The sequence below is a fragment of the Ips typographus genome, linkage group LG4, assembly GCF_016097725.1.
Source record: "Ips typographus isolate SLU linkage group LG4, UJ_Ityp_2.0, whole genome shotgun sequence".
NCBI classification, from domain to species: Eukaryota; Metazoa; Arthropoda; class Insecta; order Coleoptera; family Curculionidae; genus Ips; species Ips typographus.
The window spans coordinates 5,054,523-5,066,419 of record NC_138425.1 but is presented as its reverse complement, the minus strand read 5'-3'; the positions used below and the strand labels follow the sequence as shown (position 1 = coordinate 5,066,419).

Below are 11,897 nucleotides of genomic sequence, written 5' to 3'. Positions count from 1 at the left end.
AACCAGATCAGGGAAAATACGAGTAGTTAAGTTACAAATTCAAATTACCCTCCATAAACTACATTTATTAAGTCCGGTTGTGATTTTTAGTGCTTTTAATCAGTGAATGCACATTATACTCTACTAGTATGTACATCAGTGTGTTCATTTAGTTGATTTTAAACCTGGCTTTTTTGTGATTGTATTTTATAGAGAATTATTTAAAACCTTTGCAATATAATGGTTATTTATTAAATGTACTTTTCCTAGATTACCAAACCTAAATAAAATTGTTTATACCGGAAATCGTGCCTTTTCCTGTAGTAATTGATATGAAAACTACTAGTATTTTTTAGGGAGTAATAACAAAACAAACATATTATACTCAAAAAATACAAAAAACTTTATTCCAAAACAACAGTTTCATGAATTTAAACAAAAACATATGGTCACCTCAAAATTAATAGTAAAGCAGAAACTACATAGTAAAATCAGGTAGAGGAACGTCATCAAGATCATCCAATTCAAATATGCTTGATCTGACTCTACTGAAGAACACATCATCATCAAATGAATTGTTTGAGTCAATTGAAGTTTCATAAATAAGCTCCTCATCTGAGGTGTTGCTTTCCTCTACAGAACCATTGAGAAATGACATTGGAGGAGTGTCAGGGCGTACATAATTTTTTAGAAAAATATAATAGTCATGTTGATTGAATTTTTGTGAAAATGGTAAAATATCATCAACTTCTTCAACCTGCAAATGTTATAAAGTGCAGGTAGTCCACAGATATCCCAATAAAGTGTTACTTACTTGCTTAAATGAAAACAAATCTGCCACTGGTATTTCCAAACCTGCTGTTACAGAGGGTGAAACTGGTTTTACATTGTCTTTAAAGGCAAATTTGGGCTGTTGTTGTTTTTTGTTTATTTCATTGGGTGATTTGCAGTTTACTGTTTTATCTAGAAATGGTTTGCGATTGGACAGTTGATGGTTAACAGCCCCAGGTTTCCTCTGGATTACACTGTCAGGGTCTGCAATTGAGTGTTTGTTAGCTAGGATAGTATTTACATATTACTGATAAAGCGAAAAATTAATATTAGCTCTGATGGTTTAAAAACGTTGTAATGGCATAAATGATCATTGAACATGGATACAGAGTGCCAAGGTTTAGGTTAGCCACTTTAAAAATAAAAGATTTCTAAACTTTTATAAAAAGGGCTTTTGAGGGATGTAGCTAAAACCAGCCATTTTTAGAGACTTAATAACCTGACCCAATCTATGCAGTAAAACACTGCTGTTATTAAACTGTGATATTTGAGTCAGTACCCTGGTAATAGCCCCCCTAAAGAATATCCTTTATATTTACTTAAGATTGACATTAAATCAATTTTTTTGGATGTCTTGACAATTAATGATCACATTTTACTTGCCACTTCTGTTCTACTGTAAATATTTTAACCCACTTAATTTAAAAGTAGTTTTACCTGTGTTTTTTTTTGTAAAAAATATACTTACTTTCCCCATGGAAAACCCTGAATGCTGGGGACAAAAATTGGCTCATTTTTCTATGTAGTCACTGTTCAGCACAGACGTCAAAAACGTGCAAATTGGGAAGAGTTTAAAATGCAACAAGTATTTAATGTTAGGCAAAAAACTGTATTTTTTGAGGAATTCCACTATTCTACAACGGTAAAAAGCAAATTGTATTGACAATTTAAAATTTCAAATTGTTTTTTGTTTTTGTTTGAATGTCAAATTCAAGCTTCATCAGTGTCATCTGTCAGCACAGGCTGCATTCGGTTAGGTTAGAGCAATGCAATGCATAAAAAAATATAGCAAGAAGGAGAATTACAATCAAAGAAAGAAACAAAAATGGGGGACAGTAAAATCCAATGAATAAAAAAAATGTAAACATAGCAGGAAGGAGCAATAGCAATCAAAGAGGGGGACAGAAACAAGGGGGAGGGGGGGGAGTAATATGGCGGCCGTCAACTTCCGGTTGGCACTATAAAACACTATTATTATTGTCCACTGTACAACTTAATTTAAATTTGCAAAACTCAACTGTTAAAGAACCACAAACAAACAAAACAAAATAACACTATACTACAACAAATACAAACAACAAATTTTTGCGGGTTTGAAACTCCAAACTTTCAATGACTTTGCGTCAATTCAACTGCGCAGTAGGCGAATGCGCAATCAAAGATGGTGGACTTCCGTCCCCCTCGCTTAATGCACAAACGGGTTATAATTTGTATTATTGTTACCTCCTGATACTTGTTCTTTTTACTCATTGGTAAGGACTTCGATTTTCAACTTGAAACGTATCGCACGTCTGTTTCGTGGGCGCCATTTTTGTCGCTAAGAAACCACGTTTCTTGAAACGGTGTTCAGAGAAATTTGGAGTTGACGACCGAATTCCGCAGCCGGTCGAGTGGAAATGTGGGGCCTCTAAGTGGAAACGTGGATTCCTAAAGGTCTACGGGGAATTGTCTTGTGCGGTGCACTTCCAGGAGGCGGAAAGGGTGAAAACCTAGGTCAAGACCACGTGGATGTGACAGTGACGGTTATAGTTTCCACGAGGAATGACTATATTTTTCACTCGGATCGTGCCTTTAAGGCGATTTTTAGTCCTATTTATGCAAGCGGGAGAGATGAGAGTTTCTCAGACGCACGCAAGTGCCTCTTCCGCGGATCTTTCGTAATCGTGAATCGCGTAATCGCGTTATTTAATCTGGCTGAACGTCTCACTGACGAGTGGCCATCGTAACCACAACACACTCATTGGTAAAATCAGTGACGATAATCAATCTGCTGTTGCCCACTATTCACAAATCCACTCGTCAATAATAATTCAACTAATTTAAGTTTGCAAAAATTAATCTTTAACGAACCGAAAAGCAGAACAAACAAAAACAACAAATCTTTGCGGTTTTTAGCTAACTTCACATACCATCAAATATAAACAAAACGATTTTTGTCCCCCTCGTTGATTGCTATTGCTCCTTCCAGCTATATTTTTTTATTCATTGCCATAATTAGAGCGTCACAACAAAGGGTTTCTCAAGGCATTCACATTCTGGTGCATTTGACAACAGGTCATGTGACTTTTATCCGCAAATTAAAACATAAGATCACATGACCTATGTAAAATGACGTCACAGAACGTCCTTTAAATTTCAAACGTTTATCAACATTATTATTATTATTCATATTTTTTTTATTCTTAGGCGTATTTTGGTGGCAGTATTAACCTGAGTTTTGTAAACCTTGACGCCAAAATACGTCTCAAGTCTCTGATAGACTGTACCGTTTTTGGGTATAAGCTCTTACGGCAAGGTGGTATGTTTTCTTGACAATTGGTGGATGTGTCGAGGATCAAGAGTAACTGAATTTTACCGTCTGCGTTTCTGTTCTTCTCATACAACTTTTGTTTCCTGCAAAATTTGTTAAAATTACGATTTTCTACTAGAAGTAAGAGGTTTAAGTTTTCTTGAATTGGTCGATGTGCCCGAGTATCTGTAACTAAATTTTACAATTCTCGGTTTTCTGTAAAATTACGAATTTCTGCTACAAACAAAAAAGTAAGAAAAGATCATTTAAGTTTTCTTGACAATTGGTGGATGTCCCCGAGTATCAGGAGTAACTGAATTTTTTCGACGACTGAAAGTACCTCATGTACGCTTCCATTTCAAAGCAGAAAGTGGTTATTCGCCGCACGTGCGCAGAAAGTGAATCATTTTCTGCTCTAGAGCGTTTTCGCTTTCTACTTACAATCTACTCACCAACTTTTTCGGCGTATTCATAACAACGCTTGACATACTTGTTTGAAATAAAAGCCATTCCGTCAAAGTGATTTATCGGTGACAATGAGTTCGAGCTACGAAAATGATGTGAATTGTCCTTCTACTCCACCCCACAGCAGTCGTCGAAAAAATATCGTCTATATTTCGAGCCGAAAGTACTTTTGCCGCTTTTACATGATTGCAGCGTTTTTCATGTGCAAGCGGCAAATATGTACTTTCCGCTCTTAATATAGAATATACTATTACCGTCTTGCGTTTCTGTTCTAATACAATTCTCGATTTTCTACTACAAGCGAGAGAAAGTTTTCTTGACAATTGGTGGACGTGAGTTCTCTTAGGAATTTCACCAAAAATAAATTTCTGACGATTTTCCTGAAAAGGTATTTAACAAAGGATAAAAAAAACAACGGTCGGTCCTCAGAGCATTTTTATTTTGTGCTGAAATAATTATTCACATTACTGTAATAAATAAAATAGCAAACTAAAGACAAACACAAAAATAAAATTTTAACACAAAACAAATCCTTATGTAAAAAAAAACTGTGAAGTATACAGTGTTAAAGACGACGTAAAGATATCGTAATAAAATTCTACGCATTAAAACGTTTTAAATATAAATGTTTTGAAAGTTGATAAGTGGAAATGCCTGACATAAGTATTGGTTAACATATTTTCTTATAAAAAAAGCCAATACATCAATCTTAGCACCCAGATATAAAATTTTAATATAACTTAAGATATATATACATAATTAAGAGTGCATAGCAAATCACATCAGCATCAGCACACCTAAGCAGTACAAAAGCTTAACTTAGGATAGTATATTATTATAAAAAAAAATGTTTTTTTTTTAGTTTTTTTATGAAACTTTTTCTGATACGTCAAAAAGTTGATATATAAATAAATAATACATTAACATTTATATATCGACTGTTTGGCAGAATTAATAGCTACTGCAGCCACTGATACAACTTAAAAAGATAAATAGCATGATATTGTTCTGTATAGTACCACAATGAGAAGAACAATTTTAGTTATTATAGTTACTTCCCTACCCTTTTTGTTTTTTAGTAACCGTTTCTTAAGTAACATTAATATTGTTTGTTCCAACATTTATTGATAATAAAGAACGTTACTGGAAAATAACCTAACATATTAATACTTATAAAATATTAAGCATAGGTTACAGTTAGTACCCCAGCAAAATAATGAATGTTAGAAGTAGAACAGTGCTGATCATCCATTCTTTGCTCATCAATAAACGTCGCACTACGCGAACATCCCCAAACAAACCTTCCTACTGGTGTTTACTCGTTTCGCTTCCCGCAATTAAAAATATGATCTCACCTGCCAAGTTTACGAAACGACGTCCAGTTTTGTTTTTCTAATACGTATTTTAAAAATTAACACAGCTCTGTAAACACAGTTAAAAGGTTAAGTTATAAAAAATTTAAATCATTAAAGAAACCTATGTTAATGTATTTTTAACAGCTATCTTTAGAAAAATTTATTGTTTCGTCTTCAGTCTGCAGGAGTTGTATCTACTAAAGAATTATTAGTTTCGATCAGTAATTTGTTGTCTAATGGCGAGTTGTCTTTCACTAGAATTTCAGATTCGGGCTGATTTACGACATTATTGACGATGTTAATTTCTTCAGTTACGCTAGTAGGCGCGATACCGTTTTGTTTAGGCTTCTCGATTTTCGTAGTTTTGGCCTTTGCCACCGGCTTTACCTCATTCGACTTCTTCGCCAATGTGGTGGTTCTGGTTGTAGTGGTCTTGGATGCTACGGTCCGATCAGACAATGTCTGAAAAAAAAATGAATTGATGTTATCCACAAGATAAGGAAGCTTTAAATTTAGTTAAAAATTGGAATAATTAATATTCATTGATGGAATAAGGAAAGAAAACAGATACACCACAAAAAAAAGAGTTGGAAAGGGAAGATTTAAGATACAGGCAATAGTTTAAAACCATTTGTGACATAACTCGCCGAAATCATAGAAGTACTGTCCTAAAGAAGACGGTTTTACGTTTCCGGACGTTTCAATAATGAAGCCAATTTTACATGATTCGAAAAACTTAAGCCAAAAGAAGAAATACTCTGTCACTTGTGTCAATGAGATAGTAAGTTTTTGAACTCTATTTAGTTTTCAACAAATTAACCCATTCTCAGCAAAGTAGCGTCAACGGAAGCAGGGGCAACCCTAGGCAGTCCAAAAAAGGTCCCTGCTAGTCCTCTGAATTCATTACATGATATGAATTAATAAAACTAATAAAAGTATTTAAAGAAATCTAAGGAATCTACCTGAAACTCTGGTACAATATTTAAAATATTTGATTTATGTTTTATATATTTTTATTTGTGATTATACCTTCTTTATGAAGAGTTTACTTTAATAAAAATAAAGTTATAAGTACCTTGAAAAGTACCTGGAAGGTACTTACCAACTTTCTTATTTTAAACAGAACTCCTACTGGGTGTATTATTACATTTTTGAATACTCTTCACAATTCTAAGTATGTATGTTTGTTTGTTTTTTATCTAGATCTATGTATATTCAATTGTTTTTTCATCTTAAGGTTCAAATAGCATGTTTGCAATTACGTGACCAATTTAATTAAAATTTTTAAAAAACTTGTAAGGCTGTTTCTGCCTTGCAAATATGACGCAAGATCTTGATTTCAAATCGAAATAGTCCATAGTAAAATGTTGTTAATTATCAAGTTATTGTTTATGTTGATATGCAGTTTTTAACTAGATACAGAAACAAATGATCTTTGAGTGTGAATGAACGATGAGTGAACATACTTCCTGCTTAATGATATTCAAGTCATTCATTTTTCACAAAGTTGAGATCTAATTCAATAAAATGGGTAACATTTTTACTATACATATTAATTCATCTTGAATACGTGTATGTAATATAAAGCTTCTTACCTTGACTTCTGTCTTTTTAAGTGTGACACTTTGTACTCTGCCCGTAGCGCTGCTCGCGGTGGTTCGTGTTACCGTTGTAGTGCGACTAGCTGCTAGTTTGTTCGCGTTTTCTTTCTTTTCTTTTTCCACATCAGCACTCTTTGTGATTGTTCTTGTTGCGGGCACCCGCGGTTTAGGCGCTGCACTTGTGATGGTACGCGGCTTAGACGCCGCCACTGGAGCTTTCGGAGATGAAAGGGTTTTTGTTGCAGTCGTCTGTAAATACACAACAAAGAAAAAATAATATACAAAGTCCAATACTCAAATCATTCAGCAGTAAGTTTGCAAGTTATCAAAACGGTCGGAAACAGATCATTTCAAAGATAAAAACCAAGTTCTGGATTATTGATCACCCTGTTCAATGGAACATCAAAGTTGTCATATTTGAGCATTTTTTTTAAATCTACAATGTGAGTCTGAGAACTGTACTGTACAGGGTGTCCCAATAAGCCGCGCACGCGGCTGTTCCTCGAAAACTATACATAGTATGGCTACGAGATTTTTTTTTTTTATTAGTAAATGTGGTCGAAAGAAAATGCTGGAAACAATTTTCAGCGCTATCTAAATATGGGGCGTTTTGATACCACTAAAATAAAAAATGCCTAAAAATTCTGAAAATTTAAATGGAAAGGTATAATAAAAAAAATCATAAAAGTAATCTCCTATTCTCTAGGAAGAATTTGGCTATTAAACTTTTTTCTATACTTTCAAATAAAGTGGTGGCAGTAGTCCAAAGTTTGCTTTGAAAGAAATGAAATATCTCGAAAACGGCTAACCATAGAGACTTTTTGCGGCATTTTAAAGAGCATTTTCTGTCCTTTAAAGTGCCCCAAAACAATGTTGCATCTAGTTTGCGGACTTTCCGGTAAAGGTCGTTTTTCCAAAAAATGCTCTTTGATCTTAGATATCTCGAAAAAAATCAAATGCTCTAGCTTCCCATTACATTATCGTTGTGTGAAAACTGCAGTACTCTTATCTCTATTGTAACACGAGATATTATCGAAAACTCGTTAAGAATGGCCTTTTTTCAGTTATAAACATTATATTATTAACCAAATTAGAATACCATATGTTGCACAGGAGGGGGTTATAATAACAGTCTTTTCAACCATTTTGTTTTTTTTTTTGTAACGGAATTAAGGGATTACTTATATGATATTTTTATTATACGTTTCTATTCAAGTTTTCAGAGTTTACTAATAAACAATTTTTACCACACCACATTTACTAATAAAACAATTTTCTTGTAGCCATTCTATGTATAGTTAGTTTCTGAGGATCAGCCGCGTGCACCGCTTATTGGGACACTCTGTACAAAACTATTCATAAAGCAATGAGCTAATTGAATAGGCATTTGCTCATATACCAGGTGTCCAAGAGCACCCTGGACATAGGAAATTAACATGGGAAAACGGTTTTGATTTTTTTGTGCCTGTACGGTTGATTTGATTGAAAAATCGTAATAATGAAAGTTGTAGTACCTATCACGGACTAGTTTTCTGTATTTTTTTCGGATCTCTAACTTGAGCCCATTCGTCGTAAAACACGAACAAAAATGAGAAAATTTAAACTTTTGGCCTGCACTGTATAGGCGGTTGTCGGGCAACGGGTAAACAGATCATTGTTGCGGGTACGGTTGCTCGACAACCGCTTATACAGTGCAGGTAAAAAGTTAAAATTTTCGAATTTTTGTTCGTGTTTTACGACGAAAGGGCTCAAGTTAGGAATCCGAAAAAAATACAGAAAACTAGTCCGTGATAGGTACTACAACTTTTATTAATACGATTTTTCAATCAAATCAGCCGTACAGGCGCAAAAAAATCAAAACCGTTTTCCCATGTTAATCTCCTATGTCCAGGGTGCTCTTGGACACCTGGTATACTTTAGTCATACAAAATTTCACGATATTTCAACGATATTAATATATTATATATTATTAAATTCAACGATATTTCTTACTATTTCAAACTCAAATTAGACTTAACTAATAACCGTAGGTAGTCTTACCTTTGTGGTGGTAGTAGTGGCGTTCAATTTACTACTGTTAGCAGTACTTGTAGTTGTCGTTCTGCTACTTAAAGGAACTCTAGGTTTAGCGGGCGCTGCTGGCTTAGGTGGCGCTGTAGTTGTAGTAGTTTTTGATTGCAATGTGGTGCGCGGCGCAGTTGTAGGCCTGGGCGCGGTCGTTGTCGGCGCTTTCGGTGCCGGCGCTGTGGTTGGTCGATTGATCGTTTTCGTAGCTGGAGCTTCGTTTGAGGCTTTCCTCGCTTTAAAAATAAAAAATTATCTGAAAACTTCAACAAATGATTAATTAATGAAGGACTTACTTATTGTTTTAGGAACAGGTTTAGCGTTAGCAACCGGAGCTTTCGTTTCAGTCGGTTTGGAAGTTGTTGTTGCAGTCTTTGGTTTGGTTATAGGCCTCGTTGGAGCAGAGGAAGTTTTTGGAACAGGCGATTTGGTTGGTCTGTCAAAGATAATAACAGTTTGTACTATTTTTGTTAAATACCTTTAAATCAGAAAGAAAATTATTATAAAAAAATGGTGTCTTACCCAGTCTTGGGCGGAGCTTTGGTCAAAGACGCAGCTTTGACAGAAGGCGTAGCTCTTGGAGACGATACTGAAGACCTCGACGTCGGCTTTACTTCTCCCACTCTTGGAGATGCAGAAATTGATTTTCTTGGTTCAGCTTTACCTTAAATATGTTTTCATTAATCTCCCTTTCAGATTAAAGTAATTGAGTTTACAAGATGTAAGGAACATGACGAGGAAATTACATTATTTAAACAAACATAGAGGGATATCATTGCAGGTTAATATATACAATTTTGTTTCAATGGAAACCTACAGAGAGGTATTTTATCTGTGAATAGACGGTCAGTCATTTTCAAATTCTAAAAACACAATTAATTGTGTTGCATTCATGATAGGAAGGAGAAACATTTTAAAATTGCGAGAAATATTTCAGCAGTTGATTCAAAGATGAGTTGTGAGTTTCTTCTGCAGAACATAAAACCAATAGCTTTTTGTTCTTTAAGAAAGCTCCACATTCTCTGGTTTTTTTTTCTCAAAAATGATTAACTATATTCTTTCTCCTTTAGTAAACATTAGATTGAATAAATAATCACAACACAGATTACAGCAGATTTCTTCAATACAAAGTATTTTTTATCAAATTTGTAGGTCCTTTCTTTTGATAGTGGAACTGATTGTTTATAACTCTGAAGTAGTAACAATATATTTTTAAATGGGATAATCTGTATTTTTTATTTTGGTACAAATTAGATAATTTTCCTGAAAATTTGAAATTGGCAGCAAAAGAAACACTGTTAATACTGTATTATATTGGTATATAATACATACATATACACCTACTTTACCTAACCTAAAAATATGTTTCTAAAATTGGCTATTCTGTATATGATAAATCTCCGTCAATCAATTATACATTTAAAATTTCCTTGCTATAATGCTCCAGTCTTTATGTGTAAATCTGCTTTTTTTTGCCAATCACAAACTTCCCGTGTGCTGACATTTACGCAAATACGGCACATGTGGATTTAGCATAATGATCCGGCTCAACATAAACTTTGGAAATGTTTGAATACCCTCTGCATTTTTTTATTTAACCTTTATAACCTCATTTATTCCTTTAGTTATGTTAGCACACAAACTTGACTTACCGATTGGTTTTTTCTTATCCTTTTCAGTCGGTTTCGACTGTTTAGAGGATACTTCGGCAGTCGATGAAACCACTTCACTTTTAATGGGAGGAACTATTGTTTCGACCAGTTTTGCCACTTCAATTTCGGGAACTGTAGCAACCACTGGTTCTGATGCTGAAACAGTGATCGGTTCTGGTTCTGCCTGTTCAATGATTGTTGATGAAACCACAGGTTCTGATTCAGACTGTAAAATCACTGGTTCTGCCTCTAATTGTGCAGATACTGGTTCTGATTGTACGGGTAGTGTTGGCTCGATTTCCGACTGTACAGGCACTGATTCCAGCTCTGACTGTACTTCTGGAGTGGGAGACAAGACGGGTTCTGACACCGGCTCTACGGAAAGTGGTTCTACTACAACCGGTTCTGGTTCTAACTGAGACTGAATCTCAAGTGTTGGTTCAACAGTCGGTTCTGGTTCTGACTGAACTGGAAGCGTTTCCTGTATTACATCAACCGGAATTTCCGTTTGAACTGGAAGAGGAGATGGTGCGTTTGGTTCATCCAAGTCTCGACTTTCTTCGGAAGGACTCAATATTTCCGACTCGGGATATTCGGGTTTTATGTTGTCGGTCATAATGCAGATTTGTTCATTGTTTTCCACGGAAACCTGACAACAGTTTATTACTTTCCTGAGTCTGATGAAATAATTATAAATACTTACAGGTTCTAGGCCGTTCAATGTGAGTTGTTCTCCAGGACTGGAAAGTTCCAACGTGCTGACAACATCAGGCTGAATTAACGGCTGTGACGTAGGCAGCGGACAAGCAAGATCTGACAAGATATCAACGGCTTGTGGCTGCACCTCAACAGGATTAGAAACTTCCACAACATCTTCTTTTTGTGAATCTTCCACCAAAGAAGCTTGCGATAATGGTTCGACGGGAGAAGAAACATCGTCTTTAACTGAGGATGTAATCTCCTCCTCTTGCTTGACTTCTTGCAGTAAATCGATGGGTGATTGAGTGCCTGAACACATTTTCTATGTAAAAAAACGGTTTTTACACAGTCAACACTATAAATCTACCTCCAATTGGAAGGTCTTTAGGTGGGATTGCACAACTGTCCGGTCCTTTGGAGTACTCGCAAGCTGGGGCAGGAGATAAAAGCAGCTCGCGCGTATCGTCCAGATTTGCCGAATCTGATAAGAATTCAACTTCTTTTTTCGGTTCAAGCTCCTGTTGAGAATCCTCGGCGGTAGAGAGCTCACACACCGGGCTCTGAAATTGTTAAGTCCCTCCAATAAGAATATAATAACCTAAATTACTGCCTTTCAATACAGTACAACATGTGTGTTAAGATGAAAACATCGCAGAACTCCATGCTACATAATAGAATTAAAACAATAGTCAGACTATTGTGGTGACAAATTAATTGACATTTTATTTACAATCTTTTTGGA

The 11,897-nt window shown here is 35.2% G+C and overlaps 1 protein-coding gene and 1 pseudogene across 2 annotated transcripts in view; both read right to left on the bottom strand.

The window, feature by feature from the left end:
* Positions 1-358: 358 nt before the first annotated feature.
* LOC145728356 (uncharacterized) lies at positions 359-1,716 on the bottom strand. The gene is made up of 3 exons (XM_081978491.1): positions 1,499-1,716; positions 794-1,014; positions 359-736 (listed from the first exon to the last, which is right to left on the bottom strand). The coding sequence occupies exons 1-3, from the start codon at positions 1,542-1,544 to the stop codon at positions 458-460; spliced, it is 546 nt and encodes a 181-aa protein (XP_081834617.1). The 5' UTR covers positions 1,545-1,716; the 3' UTR covers positions 359-457.
* A 2,488-nt stretch (positions 1,717-4,204) lies between these two features.
* Positions 4,205-11,897, bottom strand: part of LOC145728360 (uncharacterized) — a 71,883-nt pseudogene continuing 64,190 nt past the window's right edge. The window contains exons 17-24 of the transcript XR_014178070.1: positions 11,523-11,715; positions 11,160-11,464; positions 10,457-11,105; positions 9,327-9,468; positions 9,101-9,240; positions 8,781-9,040; positions 6,735-6,989; positions 4,205-5,601 (exon numbers count right to left, since the gene is read on the bottom strand). The product of XR_014178070.1 is annotated as an uncharacterized LOC145728360 (transcript). The remainder of the gene's footprint in view (positions 5,602-6,734; positions 6,990-8,780; positions 9,041-9,100; positions 9,241-9,326; positions 9,469-10,456; positions 11,106-11,159; positions 11,465-11,522; positions 11,716-11,897) is intronic.